The sequence below is a fragment of the Scophthalmus maximus genome, chromosome 14 (genome assembly GCF_022379125.1).
Source record: "Scophthalmus maximus strain ysfricsl-2021 chromosome 14, ASM2237912v1, whole genome shotgun sequence".
In the NCBI taxonomy this organism is placed as follows: Eukaryota; Metazoa; Chordata; class Actinopteri; order Pleuronectiformes; family Scophthalmidae; genus Scophthalmus; species Scophthalmus maximus.
Genome location: NC_061528.1, coordinates 14,524,645 through 14,548,734, shown reverse-complemented (window position 1 = coordinate 14,548,734; position 24,090 = coordinate 14,524,645). Strand labels below are relative to the sequence as shown.

Sequence of the window (24,090 nt, the reverse complement as noted above, 5' to 3'; positions counted from 1 at the left end):
AAAAAAAACAACAACATAATAATATGAAATAATAAAATTAAAAATTGTGAAATGTAAAATATACAACGTGTGTATATCTACAATAGTCAGGTTTGATATAACCAGTATTTTAACTGGAGAATGAAAAGGCATTTAACTGGTTAACATGCGTACTGCCTCAGTTCTGATAGCAGGTTGTTTGGTATTATATATCATGGTTGACAACTGACTGACTGACTTTGACTGATTCGATTTTTTAGGAGGTGATGAGGCGACTAAATCCTGTTCATGACCCCAAAAATGGCCTCGGGTGCCAAACAATGTTAACCCAGAGAGACGCATGTACTCCAAATCAATAGCGCAATAACCTGCGCTTTTATTTTGAAACCAAACGGAACAGTTCACCGTTGTGTGTCTCCTGCAGCTTGTCGCTCACGTCTGCGAGCCTCCACCACTGGAGAAGTACAACTCAGGCTCCGCCGACCGCAGACTGCGACACCCGCCCTGCGGACACTGCTTGAGAAGTTGTTTGTGGATCAACACAGTAAACATGCTGCTGCTGCTGCTGCTGCTGCTCCGGAACCCTCCGTAGTCTCACACCATGCACGTGTGAAACATCAGTTCATACTGCATATGGAAAATGTCTTCAACTTTTCATTGTGGAAAACCAAGCGTGAAGTTCAACATGGCGGGTGGGCGCTGTGGAGAATCGTGCCACACCAAGGATAGTGAGATTTAAAAAACAAACAAAAAAACACACTTTCAGGCCCTCAATGGAAAGGGTGTGAAGAATGTGATAGTAATACAATACATCTGCGAGGTGTTAATGCTGCTGCTCACCAGGGAGAGCATAATACGTTTTCCTTTGCCTCCCAGTGGCAGATAACTATGGCAGCTATTATTTGTTGTTTCCTCCCCTGACTGCGTCATGATACACTGAAACCACATTTATGTCCTTTAAAGGAAAGGCCCTTACACCCCCCTTCCCTCCTACGAGAAGGGATCTGGACTTTCATAGTAACAAGAAGAAATTCATAGTTAGAAAGACATGACTCACTCGTCTGAGCACAGACTGAAGCTGAGAAACGTTAAAGTTCTCCTCGCAATAGAAGTCTGAAGATGTGAAGTGATTTATCTTTAACTTGCAGCATCTCCAGTTGAATGTCTGAAAAGCCTGTGTGCCTCTTGTGATCTGGCAACATATATATATATATACACACACATATATACATGTATACATATATACATATATATATACATATATACACACACATATATATACACACACACATATATATACATATATTCTCATCCAAAAATACAATTCTGATTGTGATTTTGAAATAAACATCCGGCTCTAGTCATTAGAGTCAGTAAATGCAAGAGCTATAATCAAAGTGAATGAACGAAAAAAGTAATTGTGAAAATTCTCATCCATATTGCCTTTATTTGTGTTTACAGTTAGAAATAAACCAGAAAAATTCCCACAAATTAGCCATTGCCTTGTGTAAATTAAGATTTCAGCACAGACCTCAGTACTATGTGCTAACTAGCGAACTAGTTCATCTACAGTAAATGCTTATTCACTCTTACTTATAGGTTACGATTCTCTCATAGCTTGTTCTGCTGACATGATCCCTCATAAATATAAAAGCCTTGAATAAAAATACATTCACTCACGCTGAAGGAATCACACACACAAAAAGAGCTGCCAGTGGAATGAAAAAACAAACAAGCCGGTTATCTTCATCATTGGTCGGACTTCAGTAAAAATGTCTTTGTGTAATGGATGTGTGTTTTAGGAGAAGGAGGGACTTCTGTGCGGAATAGTGCCCCCCCCCCCAAGCTCAACAGGAAGGTCAGAGGTCATGATGGGACAGTGTATGAAGGAGCACCCATGGGTTGGGGAGGGAGTCGTGCACTTGACATTAGCAAGGTGGATGTGCTTGATGTCACGGGAACTGACAAGGCAGCTGTCAGCAGACGAAGCTGCGACAAATTTCTCATGTTCGGAGGTTTCACAGCAGAGATTTCCCCAAAACGTGAAAATAATAGTTTGGTATTAGTTAACAACCACCACCACAACAACAAATGACACAGAAACCAAAAATAAATTCCAACCTGCATATGATGAACCACGGGCTTACCAGACGGAAGTTTTAACTGCTTCATTCAGGCGTTGGTGAACTGGACAACTGCACAGTCAGTCAGAAAAAGTGCTAATGTACCAAATATGATATTGCTCTATCAGTTAGTCAGTCATGGGGAACCTGATAATGTTACATATTAACTTTTTTTCAATATATGAAGTGATTTTATGATATACTGGGAAGTAGTTGGACCACACCAGTGGCTAAGTGTGATCCAGCCCATGAAATTAATCACCTTTTACGTTCAAGGCGACGACAATTAAAAGGTAAAAGTAGAAATGATTCAAAATGGCTGCCTGTAAGGTAGAGAAAACATATTCAAGATTCTTAATCGCCTCAGTTTGCCCTTTAAAACAGCTGAAGGTTATTTGTCCCAAAAGATTAACTAAACAGTACAGTCCTTCAAGTGTACTGTGTTTACAACCCATTACTAGCAAATTAGAAGTGTAAGTACAATTTTCTTGCAGAGAAATCAAACATCTGAATATCAATATCAAGTTTTGCCATGGACTACAGTTACCCCCTTGATTCATTCCTCCCACACAATTTTTCACACATCATTCGTATTATACAATGTTGCTCTTACAACATCATAATATCAAACCTATTCACAATATTCTCATTGTGATAATGATGCCTGATAATGCCTCAAGAGCTTCACTTCAAGGAAGTGCAACCATGCGCGGTAAATATCATATTTCGTTTCAATAATTAGAATATGGAAGACAGAACCACATCACAGTTAACATTCATTGACGAGACTGATTATTGAGACTATTGCACTGCTAATTCGATCTTCGCCAAAAATGATTTGGTTTCATCTCTGTCCCATATTTACTGACCATTCTACTGTCCCAAACATTTTTTTTTAAATGCCCCAGTTAACCTCCCAATCGTTTGCCACTGTTTCAAATGGACAGGTTTTCACAGAAAAAGGTCCAGTGACGTCTTAAGAGCTGAGCACCTGATACGTTGGTTGATCAGGTTGTTCAGCGGGTCTATCTGATTCCAGACCAGCTGTGGAGATAGGAGGTCCAGCCTGAGCCTCGAGACCCGGACCCCTCCTCCTCACCTTCACAAAAGACAACCAAGAATACCTGGTTAGAAATTATAAAAAAACTAAACACGATAGCACTTCAACATTGTTTTTGGACTTGAGCACTGCAAATGCTCTGCAATGAGGCACAAAGCAGTATGTCTTCGTCTCACAAATGATCACATGGTACATACTGTACCTTGTGCAATGGCAGCCAGTTTGCTTTTCTCCTCTGGACTGAGCTGCAGCATGGTGTGAATAACGGGCAGCAGTCCCTGCCTCTCGCTGCCAGATCGCAGGAAAATGAATTGCAGCAGGACATTCTTCAGATACTCCAGGTTGGCCACACTCTTCTCCCTCTCCTGGTTACGCTCTAGACGACGGACTTCACTCTTCAACAACTAGCAGGCGAGAAACAGAGGTAATGTTAGAAAAATGATTTAACAAATTCCCCGCATCCAACTCCAGCTCTTCTCTTAGAGTGGACAAGACATATTGCTTGGACCATTTTCACAGCAGACATTTTACTTGTCCTAGCAGCAGAGACCCGGGTGTAACTGATTACATCAAAGTTGGCTCTGTTCCATTCAGGTTTTCATTTTTCCATTTAGGGGAACCAGTAGGACATGCCATTGAGCTAGCCTGCATACTGCAAGGGTTCTAGAACTAGAAAAACGAATGCTACATATTCATCATCAATGATATTAATTACCCATTTTACTTTTCCTACAGTAAAATGTCAAAATATCAGCTGTGACAAAAATCAGGTAAGCATTAGGCGAATGTCAGGATGCAAATCATGTAATGCAAGAACAAGTGAAATTGCTTATTTTAGAAAAATAAAAAAAGGTTTTCTTTGATCTCTCTTTTTTTAAATTAAAATTAGGAATTTATATGTATTTTTCATAACTATGTATTGTGAAAATATTGTAAAGACCAATTACTTTACCATTACAAACCACGCCAAATTTTAATATAAACAGTGCAAACTGGTTATTGCGCTATTGGATAAAAACAAATACGTACACAGATAAATGTAAAGTGTTTTTGTCGGTCTTACAGATATCGCGCGTCAATTTTGATCCCCCCTACTTTCCGTAGTGTAACAGCACAGCGCACGTCACATGATAAAGATGGCGTCGCTCTCTGGGGGCAGAGCAGCCCAGAGTGTCGGGAGAGAAACACTAACGACCGGCAAGGACGACGATATACGGTGACCTGTTGCAGTTGTCTGTGAATTAGCAGAGGGGGGAAATTAAACCGTCCAATATTGTGAAAGATGGGGTTAGAGCGTCTTCTGTGCGGCGTGCTGGAGCTTTACTCCAGGCGGCTTCGACTCGTCAATATTCCGCACAAAGTCGGCGTCGTGTGTCGGAACGCGTCGACGTCGCCGCAGACTTCACCGGGCAGCGGCCTGTCGCCGCGGGTAACGTGTATGTCGGGACTGTGCTGCAGGATCTTCGTCCACACGAGCCGCCGTGTCCCTCACGGACAGGTGGCGGCCCGCCGCAGCCTCTCCTCCTCCTCCTCCTCCTCCTCCACCCAGCCCTCCCGAAACGTCGCCCTGTTCGAGGACGACAGGACCCGCTTCTTCCGGCTCCTCTCGGTCTTCTGCGGCGGACAGTTCCTCTTCTGGACGTACCTGGCCCACTTCGCCTACACCGGCCTCAGGAGCACCGGGGGCGCTGCAGAGAAAGGGAGAGCCAGGGCGCCCGGCGCCACCGGGCTGGCCGGAGTGTGGAGTCTCGAGATGGACCTGGGCTCAAGCGTCTGGAGGTACGGCTTCACGCTGGGATGCCTGGCCGTGGGCGCGGGGATCGTGGGGCTCGGGTCTTTGTTTTGCCGTCGCTCTGTGAGCAAGGTGGTTCTACATCGAGGGGGGAAGATGGTGACGGTGTGCACACAGTCACCGTTGGGACCCGGCCGAGGGCAGAAGATAACAGTCCCTCTGTCCGAGGTGGCCTGTCACTCTCACAGACACGAGTCCCGCTCATTCATCCCCCTCAAGGTCAAAGGACACAAGTTCTACTTCCTCCTGGACAAAGAGGGCAAACTGAATAACGCCAGGCTGTTTGATGTCACTGTTGGGGCATACCGGCAATTTTAATATGGGCTTTCCAAGACTGTGTTGGGTAACAGAAAAACAATGTAAGACCTGTCAACAGAACTCATTTTACATAAGTATGACCAACAAATGTCAGATTGATTGTTCCTCTTAACTGAAATAAAATCTTCAAGCTCATGAGTACAGATTAATTTGGATTCCTTAATGCCTAGTGTGACTTGAGCTGAAACAATAAGTTGATTGCATAGCTGAAAAAAAAATCGTTAACTCATCATTAATCAAGCAGAAATGTCAAATATCCTCTGGATCCAGTTTCCCAATTGTAAGGACCTGCTGCGTTTTGTTTCTTATTTAACTGAACAGTTAATACAAATAACTGTTAGTCACAGCCCAGATCACTGTCAGAATAAACAGATCGTCTCTGTTCCTTCTGCATGTGCATGCATACGTATACATACTGTGATCTGCTCCATGAGCACGGCGTTGGTGGCCTCGGTTTCGTGCAGCAGGCTGTTCATATGCTCCATGCTGCGGGTAGCCGTGGTCAGCTTTTGGCTGAGCTCTTGTTTGGTCGGCTCCACTGTCCACACAAACGGCTCTGGAGATGAAATCCAAATAATAAGAAGAAGAAGTGCGTAGGTGGCGAAGTCAACCCTCGTGTAACAACAAATTAATTTATTTTACGTAGTGTGCATGAGTCAATATGCAACTTGTGAGACGGACACGCTTTTTCTAACCAAAACAATGTTATGGTGCATCTCATCACCTTGTTTGGGATTCGGGGACATGAGAAGCTGCTCCAGAGAGGGAAGGGGTGTGAGTGCAGGAGAGGGGCTTTCACTCTCAGTCGTCTCCATACCCTCACCCTCTTCCCTGGCCATAGACTGAAGGTCGTTGAGGCCCACTAGTCCCAGTCCGGTCTGGTTCTGGTCCGTGTTTCTGCGCAGGGGGTCTGATGCCAGTGGCTTACGGCTGGACTGGACCGACACTGAAACTGAAAGGGGGTGGAAAGGTTTGTAGAAGAACAATAGTGTGTCATTTATTTTTTAGAAGATCTGTACATGCATAATAAAAAAGCAGAGAATGAGGATTACAAACAACAGATACAATTATTGTCAGTTAATGATGGGTTAATGACTAGGATTACCTTTAAAACGGAATAAAATTACAGTTTTTCTTGTAATTCAATACGTAATAGTGTAGAGTAACTATCATGGTTTCAACAAGTCATACAAGTCAAAGAAATGTCAGGGCAACTTCAATTATAGCTATTATCTCAATGAGCACCTCTGCAGCGACTACACATTACACAGACATTTACTATGAATTCCTACTTTAGTTTCACGGCAAGCTTCGAGTCAGTGTCCTACTTCTTTGTGACACGAGGGGGCACCAGACACACTTGTTTAAACGACAAGTGTGAAGGGTGAGAGGGAAGGACGGTGTGCTTTAGAGGAGTGGGTGGACAAAAGAGAAGATTGTGATGAATGAACCTGAAACCGAACCAAAGAGGCCAGACTCCTAAACAGTCCCCTCACCTTTCCAGTCTGGGTCTACTCCCTCTCTCCACCATGCTGATCGAGATGACCAATATGATAAAGTCCTGCTATATGTATTTGTTTTTTTCCCTTTTATTAGAGTGAATGTATTACAGCGGGACAATGAGAGCTCACTATTAAGCAGACTACTAATGTAACAAACAAGATCACACATTTTTAGCTGATAATGGCCAATATTTCTGATTGCCATTCAAGCCCCATGACACAACAATGCTTGCTTTATCGACAGAAAAGGACACTGATTGTTTTGTTTTGTCCACAACAAAAGATATTCAGTTAACTGTCAGAGGAACCAGGAAACCAAAAATTATTCAGAGAAATTTTGGCTTTCCACCCCCCATAAAAACTACTCAAACCGATTAATCAATAAAAAAAATAGTTGCATAGTAGAAATTAACTAAGTAGTTTATTACTAATCGATTACTCTAATAGTTATTGCAGCTCTAATCCAGGCCACGGTAGGAACGATCAGCAACACAGCTGTGTTGCAAACTCCACCATTTTCCAACTTGTAAAAAAGGCTTTTGGAATGAATGTGTAGTTTTTATTTCCATAAAATGATTATAGGTTTAAAAGACAATTATGGATATTGTATTCCATTTCTGCCAAAAGAACCCCCCCCCCCCCTAAATCCTACAAGCTGGTGCATTAAAGAATAAACTGGGCAAAACATGACAAAAATATTTGATGAGAATCAGTAAAAACCGTATGAGTCCAGCAGTTTTATGCCCCACCTGTTCAATAAGGCCAGTAAAACACACTGATGTGAACCCATATGCATCGGAACTGCCTTTAAAACCAAACATAGTGGTTAAAAGGATCAAATATAACTTTCAGTTATGGCTGATATTGGCTCCGTGTACCACAATAATCCTGGTGGGCATCTGTGAGCTACTAATGATGAGTTTCTAAACAGATGCCACAGTGAGCTCTTTGCCACACTGAGAGGCGGGCAAAGAGCTGAGGAACCTCAGCAACACCTGGCCACACGGAAGTGAAAGAGAAGAGACACACGCTCTTGCCTTTCCTAGTCATTACTGTGTGTGTGTTGCTGTTTGACTCAAGAGGGCAGCTGTGTGGGAGGTGATGAATGTGCTTCCAGCACTGTTACACTGACAAACAGACCAAGACCCCCCACCCCCTTCTTTCTCCCATAATTCCCCTCAAAGAGGAGAGTAAATGTAACAACTTAAAACACTCATACAAACCCGTTCATTCACTCCTTGTGCTGTATACTTGAGCTACAGTTACTCTTTTGACGGCTCGTTCATGTACATGACCAGGCAACGACTACCTGGGGAAATTGGAGTGGATCAAGTTTGTAATTTGCCCGGATGCTTACTGTTCTGGCTCTGCAGGGTGAAGAGTTGCTCCTCAAATCGGGTCAGCTGACTCTGCAGCGTCTCCACAGTTGCTCGGTGGTCATCCTGCACCTTCCTCAGCTGCTCCCTGTACGCCTGCCGCTGGGCCTCGACCTGAGACAACAGGTCGGCCTGAGCCTGGGACAGGTCTGACCGCAGAGCCATGTTCTCCGACTGCACTGACAACAGCCTGGGGGTGGAAACAGAGTAGGGGAAATTGAAGGAAGGGGCGGCTAAGTCAGTGGAGAAAAAGGAGGAATGGCGTACGACAGGAAAGGACAGAAGAGTGGCAGCTATTTGCCAGGCCTCGTCAGGTGTGCCCAGCATGTGTGCCTACGTCGCATGACTGCAAAATCCAATCTGAGGAGGAAAAGTCAGACTAAAAAAACAAACAAAAACCATATAAAAAATAGATGGAGAAACAGTGTGTCAACAGCATGGTAGGTTTGTTAATTTCCAGTCAAGAAAGCGTCCAACTATTAAGCACAAAAACAAACCTTAAGCCTCGCCAGCTCACCTCTCGCGGAGCTCGGCCTCCTTGCTCACAGTTTCCTGGAGGATTTTATTGTGTCTCTCCAGAAGAGTGTCATGTTCGTTCTGGAGCTGCTGCAGCTCTGCCATGCTGCTCTGGAGGCTCTGCTGGCTTTCTGCCAGCCTGGACTTCAGCTGGTCTACCTGAGAGGACAGGTGCTCCCTGCCGGACACAGATCACATTCATTACATTCACGTCGCACTTACAGCGTAGACTGACACAATCTTCTTAACTACTTCTCACTTTAACATGGTTCATTGAGCTTTTTCATGCAATTTAATTATATTAACATTCGGTGGGTTTTAATGTCTTTGACAGCCAGAACAATGATTAGTGCAGCTTTAAGGGTATTTGAAGGGTCATACTTGGTTGACCAGTGTTAGCAGCCTTACGTATTAATAGTCCTCCAAATTCTTTAACAGTGCAGCAGCACAATGACAGTGTTGAAATTTCTCTACTGTAAGCGGAGAGCCAGATTGAGGTAGATTCCTTAAATTCAATCAATCTTACTTTAATTGTATAACACTTTTCATGCAAACAATGTAAGTCAAAGTGCTATACATAAAAAAACAACTATACTCAAAACTCCACCCTCACATATGCACCCATATGCACAGAGGAAAAGAATAACAACAGGAACTGAGGAAACACTAGTGTAAATCTCATGAATTTGCAATGAGGAAACACCAAAGGCAGGTAAACAAAGATAAAGATAAAATAATAAAAAGGATGAGAAAATTCTTAAAGAGAGGAGATAATTTTGAAGTAAAGTAAGAGGGAAAAAAGTAGTAGGGTATTAAAAGGAAAACAATAAAAATAAAGATAATATGCTTTGCAGATACATTCACTGAGCACTAACATGATGAAATTCACAGAATGCCTCTCTACATCATCCTTACCTCTCCAGTTTGCCAGTCTCTCCTTCACTCTGAGCCGTGGTTTTGGTCTTCTGCTGCTTGAGCACATTGTGAACTCGCACCTTGTAACCCTCAAACTCTCCAGTTGTTGCCACAAGCTCAGCCTGGAGTCAACACAAAGATTAAGCAGAGATTTACAGTAAATGACAGCACACCATAGATAAAGGTTAAACTTGTCTTCTGTCTCAAACAGGAAAAAAAACAACTGTGAAGAGTTTGAAAGATTGTGAGAGATGAGCAGATTTGTCATTTCTGTTTGGCAATTTATTAGAAAAGAAAAAAGTTTTATCTCAATGCAAAGTCATGGTCTTAAGGATTTTTTTCAGCCTCAACCCCAAAGCCCTTTTCACAGATAATGTTTCAAATACTGCATCATCAAAACTCTGTCAGTCTGCTGAAATCATTCAGCAGGCATTTACACACTGATCCAAAATCATATGAATGTCTCCATGTTTAACAAGGCAGTGAAAAAAAATAAATGAAAAACTGCAAAGGTGGAATAATATAAGTTCTATGGAAGAATTCAGAGGGGAAAAAAAGAGACAATGTGAGACTACATTTCACTGACTCGTACTGATATAAATGGGCTGAACAAATGTTTAACCTCTCAGTTCAACACAATACAAGTCAACGCCATGAAGTTGAACAAACCTTAGTAGAAATGTCAGAAGAACTGCAGACTAAGCTGTTTTTTATTACCAGTTGTGTATGTAATCTGGCAGTGAAGATCAAAACTAAATCAAGTTTTGAATTTAAATTTAATAACTGCTATTTACCAGAAATGTGTAGTTAGTGGACAATTACTTTATATGCTTTTTTGCGGCTTCACTCGGTTTCATGTTATTGTAAATTAAAGAGAAGGTCAATTAAATCTGAATAAGAGGTAAAAAAAATATGTTGCTGTACCTTAGCATCGTCTCTCTCCTGCAGCAGGCTGTTGATGCGATGCTGCAGGGAGCTGCAGGTTCTTTGTTGCTGTTCCGATGCCGACCTCAGCTGCTCCTGCTGACGATGTCGCTCCGCCGACAGCTCGCACACCTCAATCTAATTGGATAAATACACACACACACACACACACACACACACACACACACACACACACACAGAGTTATAATACATGCCTTATTGTATTAAAATGTTAATTATCTTAACTTTATCAAAAGGGACAGCAAAGAGAAGTTTTTTTAGTTGCCGGTGTTACCTTTAAGCTTTCTAGCTGCTGTTGGTTGGCCTCCAGCTCTCCTGTCAGAGAGGCCTGCAGCATCATGAGCGAGCTCTCCTGCGCGCGCACACACACACACACACACACACACACACACACACACACACACACACACACACACACACACACACACACACACACACACACACACACACACACACACACACACACACACACACACACACACACACACACACACACACACACACACACACACACACACACACACACACACACACACACACACACACAAAGTGAGACATAGAGCGAAAATTTTGATCCAAACATGGCAACACGCCCACAAATGATTAACTATTGCCGACATCTTCAAGGCCTTATCCACAATCATGCTCACACATGGCAGCATAACATGATTTACATTCATCAGGCATGAATGTTGCACGCCGTATTAGGACTTCCAGCGGGACACACTAACAATCACACACACTTACAATCACACAATCACACGCGCACGCACACACAACACACAACACACACAAACACACACACACAAACACACAAACACACAAACACACTCCCTCGCATAAACAGACCTGTTTCTTGGCATCGGCCAAGTCCTTCTTGGTCTTCACCAGCAGCTGTTTCATCTTGGAGGTCTTATCATCCCCCTGGTCCAGCTGGGACTTCAAAGCCTCTGGAGACAGATACAGACACACAGGCACACGTGCGCGCACGCACGCACGCACGCACACACACACACACACACACAGATAGACATGTGAAATGGTTTAAGAGCAATACACAATGTGCTTTTATTTAAGCACATTTTTTCCCCCAGTATTTCGCCTTCGTTATACAGATTGACAGTGTAAAGCAACAGGAAACATGGAGAGAGGGAGGGAAATTACACACAACAGTGTTTCCCATGTGAGGACCCTGCAGTTACATGGTGGACAGCAAATCATTAGGGCTCTGCAGGAATAATGGATATTTAATATCAGTAAATGCAGACTTGTCTTCCTAAAATCTGCAATTTGTCTTTAATGTAAAAAAGTTTTAGTTCTCATCAACCTACAAAACACATTCATGTGAAATCACGCTGTGATTAACGCTGCCATATTTTCTGTTATCATGTCATTTCTAAATAAATACACTGCACAACATGTTATGCAGGTATGCAGGTGTTCGTATGTGTCAACAAGTGAGTGTAAGTGTGAAAAGGTCCATACTGATTTCCTGCTTGAGCGCGTCCTCCTTCTGGGAGAGTACGTTTATCTGAGTCTTCAACTCATCAGCACACTTGTCTCCCTCCGAGAGTTTGGTGTTGAGGTCCTTCACCAAACGCTCGTAGTCGGCCATCTCCATGTCCATCAGTGAGTTCTGCTGCGCCTCCTACAGGCAGAGTCGACATACCGTATCAATAGTATGTAAAACCTCATCAACCTGTCATTCGATTATATTTAAATATAACGTTAAAGAAAAAAAAGATATGGTTTGAATTCAGAACTCATTCTCAATAAAAATCTAAAAGATTCCGTTGACCACTTAAACACTGCATACGATACATGGTTGAATTTAAATACACAAACATATCCTGACGCAAACCAAGTGTAAAATTCGCTTTTGAAGATATTCTAAAATAAGACACTTTGATAGTATAAAATAAAATTGTGACATTTTTCAGATTATGTCATTGTCGGTTATTGCATGTTCTCAAATAAATCAAGGACCTGACCTTTTAAAAAATCCTTCATTTTCAAACATATCAAATAAATACATTTCCAGACACATAATGAAATCATAGGGTTACAGTCAGGGGCTATGTGGTCAGAGTCTTTTTCTTATCCCACCCATTATATATGCTTTTGTATTCATTGATTCCAGTCAAGTTTAGGTCAAAATGACTATGATAGTGTACTCACTGTTATTATTATGTTTAACTGTAATTCTAATAACATTGGTCAAGTTAAATATCCTTCCTCAGCGTATGTAAACCTTTATCACTAACAAACTTTATGGGATCTTTATAGAGCCCCGTGTATCATTATCTGTTCTTTCTATAATTTTTTTTCTCTCAAAAGTAATTTTTAGCATCAACCTCAAAAATAACATGCTTATTGGGCTATACTAAAAAATGTGGACACACGACAAGGTCAGGCCTTCTGGCAGCTTCTGTGTACACTGCTGCACTATGTGGGTTTTCCACTAATGGAAAAGCAACAGCAGCTCCTTTGCTGTGGGGCGAGAAAAGTTCCCCTTTCTCTCTAAGAGGTGCTGCTGTAGCCGCAGGCCAGCCATCACCAGTCCAGTCGCTTGACTGGACAGGCCCTCTGAGACACACTTGTGTCTGAGAAGCATTTTGTTTGTGTGTGTGTGTGTGTGTGTGTGTGTGTGTGTGTGTGTGTGTGTGTGTGTGTGTGTGTGTGTGTGTGTGTGTGTGTGTGTGTGTGTGTGTGTGTGTGTGTACCTTGCGTAGCTGCTCCAACTCCTGAGCAGTCTGCTGAGACTGCTGCTGCTGCTTGTGGAGCTGGGCTGTCAGCTCTTCTACCTCCTTGTTGGCAGATGACAAGTCCTGCAGTGACAAGCGAACACAAAGGGTTTGGTTTTTGTCGATTCCATACTATGAAACGAATGGATCATTACGTGAAGACACTTAAACGTAGGTTTGTCTAGTTTCACCTACCGTATGTGTTTCTGTCATAAGATAAGTACAAATGCTTAACAGGGAGCAGAGGTTGGTTGATCGACAAACAGTGTACAACAGCTACAGAGTGTGTCTGTGCCTCCTGATTTCTACCTTGATCTTCTGTTCTTTCATCGCCCTCTCAGCCAGCAGGTCTCTGTCCAGACTGGCCGAGTGTCTCTGCAGCTCCTGGTTCTGGGCCTCCAGCTGCCTCACTGTGCTCCTAATGGTCTCCACACCAGCCAACAGGTCCTCTTTCTCACCATTCAATGTCTCCTTCTGCAAAAGCATCACAGCTCCAATTTACTGTCTCTGTCAGGTGACAAGCTTTCACAGGAGTTATGGAGGATGTGATCTGAGGATTATTTGTGAAATAAACAAGGGTCGATATCCTCTCATGAGGCTGGTTTTGACTCTTTTGATTCTCATTCAATGGAAAATCTTCTTTACGTGAAGGGCCCAAAGAGCATTTTTAACTTAAACCTCTTTAAGTAAACTTCATCAACGATGCACCTTTACGATGTAGGTTGCTGATCAGTAATTTGTTAAAATGCGATTTCAATTTAGGTATAATTTATTCAGCAAAATTTTACCTTGTAAAAATACAGTTAAGCACTACAGTTTTCTGTATGGGTTGAGAATTTTCAAAGGTCTTTTACAAAACCACAGGAAAGACAAAGGGTGGATATCAAAATTAATGATGTAAAATCTTAAAATGTTTCCACTTGCAGATGCAAGGTTTTCATCTGAAAATGCACATATTGAAAGTCACTCATGCAAATCTGACAGCAGCAGGCTCTGTGGGCTTTCTGTGCGAATAACACTGAACCAGCCGCCGCCCGCTGCAGCAGCAGCCACCTCCCATCATCTGTCAGCCAAACACTGAAAATATGATTGGTAAACAGAGATGTCCAGACATTCTCTTGGATCCCTGACTGGCTTCGTAGTCTGCACACCCCCCACCCCTGAGACCCGTGAGTGCACAGAGGAATAAAACTGTGTCTGAGAAAAACGGTGTTGCACTACCACGGAGCAGATGGAGGCTATACTCCGCTCCATTTACCTTTCTGTTGTTCTCCCACTGGAAAGGGACAGTTATGAGCTCGAGGAGAGGCGTATATACAAAGACAATTTCTCCCTAGCTCACCCAGTCACATCTGATGAGCTATTTGTGTGTGCCGGGCTGTCAAGCATAGCCGGGGAAAGTGTCGCCAGGCTAAAATGACTCACTGTAAATCAGATTGAAAAAGAGTTACGCGAGAAGTATTGGAGAGATGTATTGCTGGACAAAGTGGCACTGCTTGGATTTACCGGTGGGCGAGGGCACTCTTCGTGTTTGTTACTGGTAATGTGTGTGTGTGTGTGTGTATGTGATTGAGTGTGTGTTACCTGTGTGACAGCACTGCTGAGTCGTTTGGTCAGCTCCGCAATCTGTCTCTCTGCCGCCTCCACCTTCTCTCTCTCCTTATCCAGTTGCTCTGTTTGCCTGTCGTAATCTATCTGCAGATTCTACTCACGTACACACAGACACATACACAGACACACAGACACATACACACAGACACACACAACACACTCATTACTGGAAGTCGGTTGAACAGCTCAGTGAAGGTAAACACTATGAATCTCAAATATCAGCCGCATTTACATTTTAGTACGGATGAGGAAGAAAAACTCTCATTAGACACAACAGAGTGGTTTCTTCTCTAATGGAGACCCAGCCATAAAGCAAAGTGCAGTCTGGGGGCTGTTTATGAAAACTATTGGGAGTGACATTGTGCACAAAGTCTGTTTTATAGCCCGCACCCTTCCATTTGCAAAATTAAGAACAAATTAGGAGTCAATCAAATGTTTAATGATTAAAAGTGTCAGTTTTGTTTTGGGTCAAGTCATATTGCGCTTTTATTTTGAAGAAAATCTAACAATCTAAATTGCCATTAGATGGAGTGACATGTGATACACATGCGAGCAGCTCTGCCACTTCAATCAACCAAAAAGACAAATTAGAACAAGCCACAACATAAACACTGATCAATGTGGTCTACGTCCAGTAATATCGCTCTATTACAGAATCCATCTATACGGACTTTAACATATGCATCTCTAATACAGTATTATATCAAATTAACTGTTAGTTAGATGCTTCTGTAAAATAAAAATTAACAGAAGCAGGATATCCCGGTAGCTTTTCTGTCCCTCCCCCTCTCCTACCTTGTAGCCCTCAGCACCATGGATGATGTCTTTCATAGAGCTGTTCACCTTCTCCCTGTCGGCCCTCAGTGATTCCACTTCCTCGTTGAGGGTTGCAATCTGGAAAAAGAAAAATCAAGTAAATTATAGATGGAGCTGTTTACAATCACAAATCTGGCCACTGATGAAGAAAAAAACTCAAGTCAAACAAAGGATGACAAGCATTTACAATTTAGAATCGTCATTTTTCACTCTACCTCTTTCTTACTGACGTCGAGCTCCTTTTTCGCCTTGACGGCCACCGCCTTGATTTTGTGCATCTTGTCGTTCTTTTCTTTGTTTTCCTTCTCCAGGATCGCTGAAGGGAGCAGAGGTGAAAAAAATCTATCATTTCTAGCAAACTCAAAGGACCATATGTTTGGAAGAATAATGTACAGTTTAAGATATCACTTTTTTCTATTCATAAAATTGGACGAGTGTCATATCCATACCTATTTTCTGTGTGATCTCATTGGCTGCAGTTTCCCCAGAGGAAGCAGATTGGGCTGCAGACTCCTAAAATGTGAAGAAAGAAAGTACTGTTAAGGTAGGGAAAGAAACATTTAATCCATCGATCATGCAATATATAATCTTTGGTCAATAAATCGAGACAGTAGTTTAGTCTACAAAATAAAAAAATAATGACAGATGCTTAAGTCCTGATATATTATTTGCTCGATGACTTAAAGCAGCTATGAGCAAGTTGGGAAAATTTGTAATTTAGGCAAGTCCCAATTGTGGTTATCAGAAAAGGCAAGATCAGCTGTTGTTACTGCATAATCATGTTTCATGAGGCATTTAAAGCTAAATGTGATCAAACAATTCATTATCTAAAACATTTAGTTGTGATTTTGATCTTTGATTAGAATCAGGAAAACCTTACGTATCAAATTTAACTTTTTTTGTGAACTGACATGATTCCAGGAGCTGCACTCACCTGTAGAGCAGCCATCTCAATCCTCAACTGAGATATGAGCGAGTCTTTCTCCACCAGCTGTTCTCTGTGATCTCCGCTCTCTTTCTCCACATTCTCTGTTTCCCCTTTCTCCTTCTCTTCTTTCTCCTCAGTCATCAGAGAGATTCGAGCCTGCAGCGTCTGGTTCTCCTCGCTAATCTTCTCGCCAACTGACTTCATATCCAGCAGGTCTTTTTGCAGCCCTTCGTTGTCCTTTGCCAGCTCCTCCACGTTGTTTCTCAGCGCGTTCCTCTCCTGCTCCAGGTCTTTGATGTGGGCCTGGAGCTCGTGTTGAACCTCCTCTGGTCTCCTCTCCCCTCGCGCCTCTTCAAGACTAGACTTCAAAAGATCCCTCTCCTGTTCCAGCTCATCTACTCGTGCTCGCAGCTCCTCGACCTCATCTGTGGAATTTTTGACGACTTCATTCATCTTCTCTTCCAGGGCGCTGTTGGAGGTGTGGGCCTGCTCTGCTTCCTCTGACGCAGAGTTCAACTTCACCTCCAGGTGACGCTTGTCAGACGTCTCCTGCTCCAGCTGAGCCTCCAGGGCAGCCAGCTTGGAGCCAGAGAGCCCCCTTTCTTCCTGGGCTTTGGCGAGCTCTGAGGACGCCTCTTCCAGTTTCTGATGGAGGTCAGTCTTTTCTGCGGCAAGCTCTTTGATAGTCTGCTCTAAGGCAGCTACTGTCTCCTGCCTTCTTTTCACCTCCTCTTTCAGGCTCTCCTCCATCTTTATCCCCTCCTCGTTCAGATGTTTCACCTCATCCTCCTTCTCTTTTCTCAAGCGTTTTAGCTCCTTCTCTTTCTCCTCCTTCAGCAAAAGGGCCTCTCTCTCTTTCTCCTCAGTCATCAGAGAGATTCGAGCCTGCAGAGTCTGGTTCTCCTCGCTAATCTTCTCGCCGACTGACTTCGTTTCCAGCAGGTCTTTTTGCAGCCCTTCGTTGTCCTTTGCCAGCTCCTTCACATTGTATCTCAGCGAGTTCCTCTCCTGCTCCAGGTCTTTGATGTGGGCCTGGAGCTCGTGTTGAACCTCCTCTGGTCTCCTCTCCCCTCGCGCCTCTTCAACACTAGATTTCAAAAGATCCCTCTCCTGTTCCAGCTCATCTACTCGTGCTCGCAGCTTCTCGACCTCATCGGTGGAATTTTTGACGACTTCATTCATCTTCTCTTCCAGGGCGCTGTTGGAGGTGTGGGCCTGCTCTGCTTCCTCTGACGCAGAGTTCAACTTCACCTCCAGGTGACGCTTGTCAGACGTCTCCTGCTCCAGCTGAGCCTCCAGGGCTGCCAGCTTGGAGCCAGAGAGCCCCCTTTCTTCCTGGGCTTTGGCGAGCTCTGAGGACGCCTCTTCCAGTTTCTGATGGAGGTCAGTCTTTTCTGCTGCAAGCCCTTTTATAGTCTGCTCTAAGGCAGCTACTGTCTCCTGCCTTCTTTTCACCTCCTCTTTCAGGCTCTCCTCCATCTTTATCCCCTCCTCGTTCAGATGTTTCACCTCATCCTCCTTCTCTTTTCTCAAGCATTTCAGCTCCTTCTCTTTCTCCTCCGTCAGCAAAAGGGCCTCTCTCTCTTTCTCCTCCAGCAGCCTCTCTAATTCTTTTGCTATGTCATTGTTCAGCTTTTGCATTTCCTCTTCTCGCACCTGAAGCAGGGATTGTATTTTGTCTCGATCTTCAGTCAGTGTGTTGACCATCTCCTTCAGGTCTTGGGTCGTGTCTTCATTCATCTGCATTTGGGCGAGTGTCTCCTCATTCTGCCTGGTTAGTTCCTCCACAGATAGTTTCAGCTCACGGGATAAAGCTGTTTGTTCATCTAAAGATGCCTGGAGTTTCTGGTCTCCACCTGGGGAACCTTCGGGCTTCAGGTGTTGTTGTGCCATGTTCTCCGTCAGAGTATTGTTCTCCTCTGTAACATCTTTGACCCTAACCAACAGTGCATCTCTCTCTTGGCTGAGCTGTTGTACAATGTCCTGGAGTTCTCGCAGCGTAAAAGCTCCCTTCTCCTTCATGGCTTCGTACTGAAGAACAAAAGCTTTCGTCTTCTCGACCAGTTCTGTCTCTACACCTTGAAGTATTTCCCTCATGTGTTGACACTCAGCCAGGGCAGAGTCTCTGTCCCTTGTCAAGGTCTCACATTGGTCCCTCAGCTCCTGGTTTAGCTTCTGCTGCTCCTCTCGATTCACTGCTGAGTCTTTGGCTTCTCCCTGGACCTGTTGATGGTCAGGATCGAGCGTCATTACAGCATCAGCGGAGCTACTTTCCCTGGTCATCTGCAGCTCATTGACTTTGAACTCCAGCTCTTCTCTCTCCAACTGGAACTCCTCCCTGGCTCTCTCCAGCTCTGCTTCCAGCTCGCTCTTCACATTACCGAGCAGGGTGAGCTCGTCCTGCAGCATGGTGTTCTGGGCTTGAAGGTCGTCCAGACCTGCTCTCAGTCTGCTGCTCTCCTCTCCATCCACATGACTGGAATCACCCTGACTTAAGCCAGATAGCGCCAGCATTTTGGCGATCCCTGAACCACGGGTAGGGTCCTCATCTTCCTCTTGTACATCCTGCAGATAGCTGTCTGGGAAAAAAATGGGTCATGTTAATTCAAAGTCATAATTAAAACCTTGGCTCAAAAGACAGTCAGAACATAGCATGTAGGTGGAGTGATACCAGCCTAACTTCCAGCCAGCAGTAAGTTAACTGCGCTTTAACGCACCACAGCTTTATTGAACCCAAATATTAAAAAATAAAATTATAATAAAAAATGTTCATAAAAATGATGGTGACTAAATAGTTATATACAGTTAAATAAAAACAATATGTAAATGTATGTCTAAATCAATGATTGAATTCTATTTATTGCCTACTCTTTTGTCTACCTCCTTTCAACTTTTGGCTCCAGTAACAAGTACTTTTTACCCAGTGTGGGATCAATAAAGTTATCTTATCTTAATAGATTAATAATTGAGAGAATAACTGTAATTCATAAGCTGTGTTATTGCTTTATCGGTGTAACAATGAGAGGCGTCACTGTAACAAAAAACAGGAGTCACAGGAGTCTCCAGCTTAAATAAAGTGCTGTTGTACCTTTGAGGGCGAGTTGCTCCGTCAGCTCGTCGTGGAGCAACAGGAGGCGGTCCCTCTCGATCTCACAGTCCTCCTCCAGAGCCCTCATTTCCTCCTCGTGCTGCAGACTCTTCTGTGCCAGCTCCTCCTTCAGGTTCTCCACCTCCTGCTGGGCCTCCGTCAGATCCCTTTGGTGGCTCTCCTGCAGCTCAGAAACCTCCTGGGTTTTGCGCTTGTGGGTAGCTTCCAGTTCAGCTCGAAGGGTCTGCAGCTGAACCTCTATGCAACGGCGGACTTCCTCTGCACTCTCTTTTGAGCCAGCATGTTCAGCTTGGCGCTCCCTCTCCCTTTCGCTGTCCCGGTCACTCTCTTCTCGCTCTTTAAGTAATTTCTGGAAATAAGCCACTTCCTCTTGGTGTTTATTGTTGGATTCCTTAATACTGCTTTCCAGCTCCTTGATATTTCTTTGGTGGTCTTCTATCACATGGTCGAGCTTTCCTTGCAGCACCACAAGATCATCCTGCACAAAATAACAGGATGCTGTTTCATTGTAAACATACATGCATCAATTAATGACCTTGCAGTCTACTGGAAAATTTCATATTTCACATAATGTAAAATTGGGTTTCTATTTAATTTTTTCACCTTTGCTTGCTTCTTGGTCCTCTCTAGATCTTTACGAGACATCACGAGACTCTGCTGAACTTCTGCCTTCTCCAGCAGCAAGGCGTCCATCCTGTCCGTCAGCTCCTACAAGATCAGAGACACACACCAACATGATTCAGTTTATGCACTATGAAAAGTAAAGCATGATAACACATGAGTATCTATAGCACACGTAGGATGAGATGCTGCCGTACAAACAAACCTGTATCAGTGTGGCGTCATCTGAGCTGCCGTTACTGCTTTTGGATTGATGTTTGAAGGATGCAACTTCTCTTTCCAAATCTGATTTTGAAAAAAAGGTCTTGTCACAAGAAACATCATGCCACTTCTTTGTGTACCGCTGGTCCACAGAGCCACAACACAAACACAATCTTTGACAACATTCATAGCTACCTGCATACTTGCCCTTCATCTTCTGCATGGCAGCTATCTGCTTCTTGGCAAACTTGATGAGGTCATCTTTGGACAGCGTGTCCAGCTGAGAACACAGTGTAAAGAAGAGAGGACGAGGGGCGTTAATCTAGACAACTGTGCAGATTCTCGATTGCCTTTCTGAGCAAAGGTGTTGGGACTATAGATGGCTGCTGTAGTTGTTGTTGTGGTGTGTTGGAGTGCAGTACCTTTGACCTGGCTGCACCTGCTGGTGATGGAGCCGCAGACTCTGCTCCGGTACCATCGGGGTCCTGCTTCAGCAAAGTGGAAGAGAAGAAATGACAAACTGGCCGGCACGCTTCATTACTTGGTTGTTTTTGCCTGCTGGACTTCAGACATGCTCGACTGAAGACCGGCGGAAACACTGCGCTGACTCGTCAAATCATCAACACAAATGTTGCTCTGCTCGTCGTCAAAGACGTCTAGTCGATAGAGAATGTTCTAGCACCTCGTCTGTTTTAACGGGAGCCACGTTTCTGGTCGGCGCATGCAAACCAATTGTGACAGTTGAATTTCGGCAGTGAGAGAATTCGGAGAGTAAACAGCGCGTCGCTTCACCTGCTTTTGACTGATACGCGTTACCAACAAGTCAAGTCAAGTCCCTTCACAAATATGACATTATATTATTAGCTAACTCGAAGATGCTAGCGACATTCGCTGCACCAACTGGTGACCGGGGCTAAAGCTAACTCCTCGACAATGACCGTTTACCTCCATCTCGGTCGTCCGGCTGCTCCTCAGTCGTCCGACACACGCAGACACACGGCGGGTGTGTTGAAGGGACCGAGTCGAGGCGACGTCTAACAGTACTTCGGATTCATTTGGCCATTTAACACGAAAAAAATCGCGTGTGTTTTGGTTTGGAGTTACCAGGGCTAAGGCTACAACTCACTTCCGCAATCGTCAACCAAGTGACGTCAGCGCGATTGACGTCACTACACAATCAGGATGTTTTATTCGGATTATTCAAAATCTACATCCATTTCTTGGGTGGGGCTTTATTTCTTTTTCAGTCCTGTGCACATTGTACCCGTGGGTTTACTTCACCTTATTCACTTGTTAGGTACAAATATCACCTTTGTTGTTACAGTGGACATGAAAAATACTGATGATAAACTGCAAAATAAAATCTAACTGACACCATTCAGCCGTTCACCCGATGGTCCCCAGGCACCAACTAACTAATCAACACAGTGTATATCTATAGCTGCTGCCGACATGGGGAGGCAAACATATCATGAACACAGTGCCTGACCTGCACCTTCAGCATGGGCCATGACTGAGCACGAAAAAAGGTCAAAGACAGTATACATATATACAATATATCATACTGTATAACCTCAGGGCATATTAGGTCATTTAGAATTAGACAGATCAATATTTAATCGCTCCTGACATCAGGATTATCAAAGTATTTATTGTATTGTATATGTGACTGTGAGGAGAGGGTTAGTCTTTTTGCACCACAAAATTGTAGCAAAATTACAATTTCTGTCTGAGGTTACTACAATGTTTTCCATTAAATTAGCAACAAGATAACTTTACCTTATTGGAGAAAAGGAGGGCATTTTTAGTTTAACTAATTGTAACTTACATTTTTATGGTTTTATTTCCCTTCATTTGACCGATCCTACGCTGAGATGCTGTTATGTTATGTTGTGGCACAATTGTCAAACATGAAATTTAAATAATTGGGTAACAACTGGAAGAGGAAATCCTCAATAAATTAGGTTCTTTTGTTGAAAATATATACAGTAAGATTTTATTTCCACTTATTGTTTTATATTTAATACCTCTGGTGGTCTATATAGCCTCTACTCTACTAGTTGTGTTGTAGAGACAGCAAAATATCTCCATGTTCTATTAGAAAGAAGCATCTAGCAAAGGAATACTGTAACTTAACATTGTTGTTTATGTAAAATAATGTGAAAAATGCATCTAATATATTTGTTGTTTGAACAACAAATTACATTTTCAGATTAACTGGGTTTAAAGGGAAGTTTAAGTGATTTATAGTTGTTTTAAATTTCACTACTGTAAATTATCACACGCATTATGAAACAGAGTAATCAGACACAGAAATCAAACACGTGTCTTGAGGTTCAATATGGAGAAAAAAAGCAGAACAGTGAACTTAAACAGTGACCAGCAAACCATATGCAATAGACCTGTGCATCTCTTGCACAGACAGTTTATAGACAGTTTGACAAGTGTAGCTGCAGACAGCACATCCTGCAGCTGGGAACCCAACACTAACTCTTCTGTTATTTTATGTGTAGGCGAGGGCACACAGGGCATAAAAAGCTGTCTGATGCTACCACGTTGTTGTTTTTGGGACCGCTGCAGGGAGGTGTGGCGTCTCTGCCCCCATGCTGACACCGGGCATGTCACAAACTCTGCGGACGGCCCAGCCGGCGCCTGTATTCCCGTCACGTGAGGACCAGTTTTGTCTGTTGAATATGGAGAGCGTCTGTTTTTGACACAAGTGATAGAAGCACTGACAGAGGCAGTTAAGCGAGAAGCCTCTCATCCTGACAAGGCTGGGCTGCTCTGGGCAGAGGGGCAGGGGCTCTGCCAACTCCCTGTCTCATCTGGAAGGGACCCATCTCTGCCTTCCACTCAGCCTGGGTCAAACACACCCATCCATCACAGCCCCTCCCTTGTTTTCTCCCAGGGCTCCCAGCAGTGTTTCGCTGCCATTTTTCTCCCCCCACTCGTGGCCGTCAGTCAGGGACGGCTTTGCAGTAATATAACTGACACCGGCTGGCGTTCAGGGAGTAATGAATAGCCTGGCTGGGTCTATCAGGAGGAGCAACAGACACCCTTTCATGGTTTTTCTCCGTCTCTTTTGCTTTCCATTTCTTTAGCAATCTCTGTCTCTGTCTCTCTCTCTGTCTAGTATGGTCTCAACCATGACCACATTTCAAACTAGCATCGAGAGAGTTGGATACATTGCAAATGTAAATGTGGTAAATAAAAATGCCATCTGTCCACCATCATAACCTGTCAACATAATAACAAATTAGTTTGTCAAAACTTTGATTAGAAGTTTCTGACTGCAGGTCTCCTCCCATCAGACTAACTAAACAGTCGTCCTCTCCAAAGCCTCCATTCCACCTCACCTCCTGCTCCTTCTGCTCCTCCACTCCACTGTACTCAACCTCCTATACCCAATCAGTGAAAGGTGACTTTGGGGTGGCGAGGTGGAGTGTTTGTGTCGCTGACCCCCTAGAGTGTGATTGAAGCCTCTCAGTGGGGCCTCTTCAGGGGCCAGGGGAGACAGAGTCCTTGATTTTTGCC

General features: G+C 43.7%; 2 protein-coding genes across 4 annotated transcripts; one reads left to right on the top strand and one right to left on the bottom strand.

Moving 5' to 3' along the window:
• Positions 1 to 1,406: 1,406 nt before the first annotated feature.
• On the bottom strand, positions 1,407 to 21,705 carry LOC118320601 (GRIP and coiled-coil domain-containing protein 2). Of its 3 annotated transcripts, none has more exons than XM_035651566.2 (24): positions 21,502 to 21,703; positions 20,979 to 21,044; positions 20,752 to 20,836; positions 20,561 to 20,640; positions 20,338 to 20,442; positions 19,714 to 20,212; positions 16,632 to 19,204; positions 16,147 to 16,210; positions 15,913 to 16,013; positions 15,677 to 15,775; positions 14,855 to 14,974; positions 13,580 to 13,744; positions 13,250 to 13,354; positions 12,012 to 12,174; positions 11,376 to 11,476; positions 10,801 to 10,878; positions 10,506 to 10,643; positions 9,582 to 9,703; positions 8,668 to 8,844; positions 8,132 to 8,340; positions 5,997 to 6,224; positions 5,689 to 5,828; positions 3,365 to 3,566; positions 1,407 to 3,201 (listed from the first exon to the last, which is right to left on the bottom strand). In XM_035651566.2, exons 1-24 carry the CDS (start codon positions 21,505 to 21,507, stop codon positions 3,128 to 3,130), a joined length of 5,700 nt encoding a protein of 1,899 aa, XP_035507459.1. In that variant the 5' UTR covers positions 21,508 to 21,703; the 3' UTR covers positions 1,407 to 3,127. The 3 variants fall into 3 exon arrangements, with proteins under 3 accessions (XP_035507459.1, XP_035507460.1, XP_035507461.1); XM_035651567.2 differs by having other exon boundaries at positions 20,979 to 21,041; positions 21,502 to 21,702; XM_035651568.2 differs by lacking the exons at positions 1,407 to 3,201; positions 3,365 to 3,566; positions 5,689 to 5,828; positions 5,997 to 6,224 and having other exon boundaries at positions 8,173 to 8,340; positions 8,648 to 8,844; positions 21,502 to 21,705.
• Positions 4,104 to 5,407, top strand: tmem223 (transmembrane protein 223). The gene has a single exon (XM_035651569.2). It carries the CDS (start codon positions 4,445 to 4,447, stop codon positions 5,270 to 5,272), a length of 828 nt encoding a protein of 275 aa, XP_035507462.1. The 5' UTR covers positions 4,104 to 4,444; the 3' UTR covers positions 5,273 to 5,407.
• Positions 21,706 to 24,090: the final 2,385 nt, after the last annotated feature.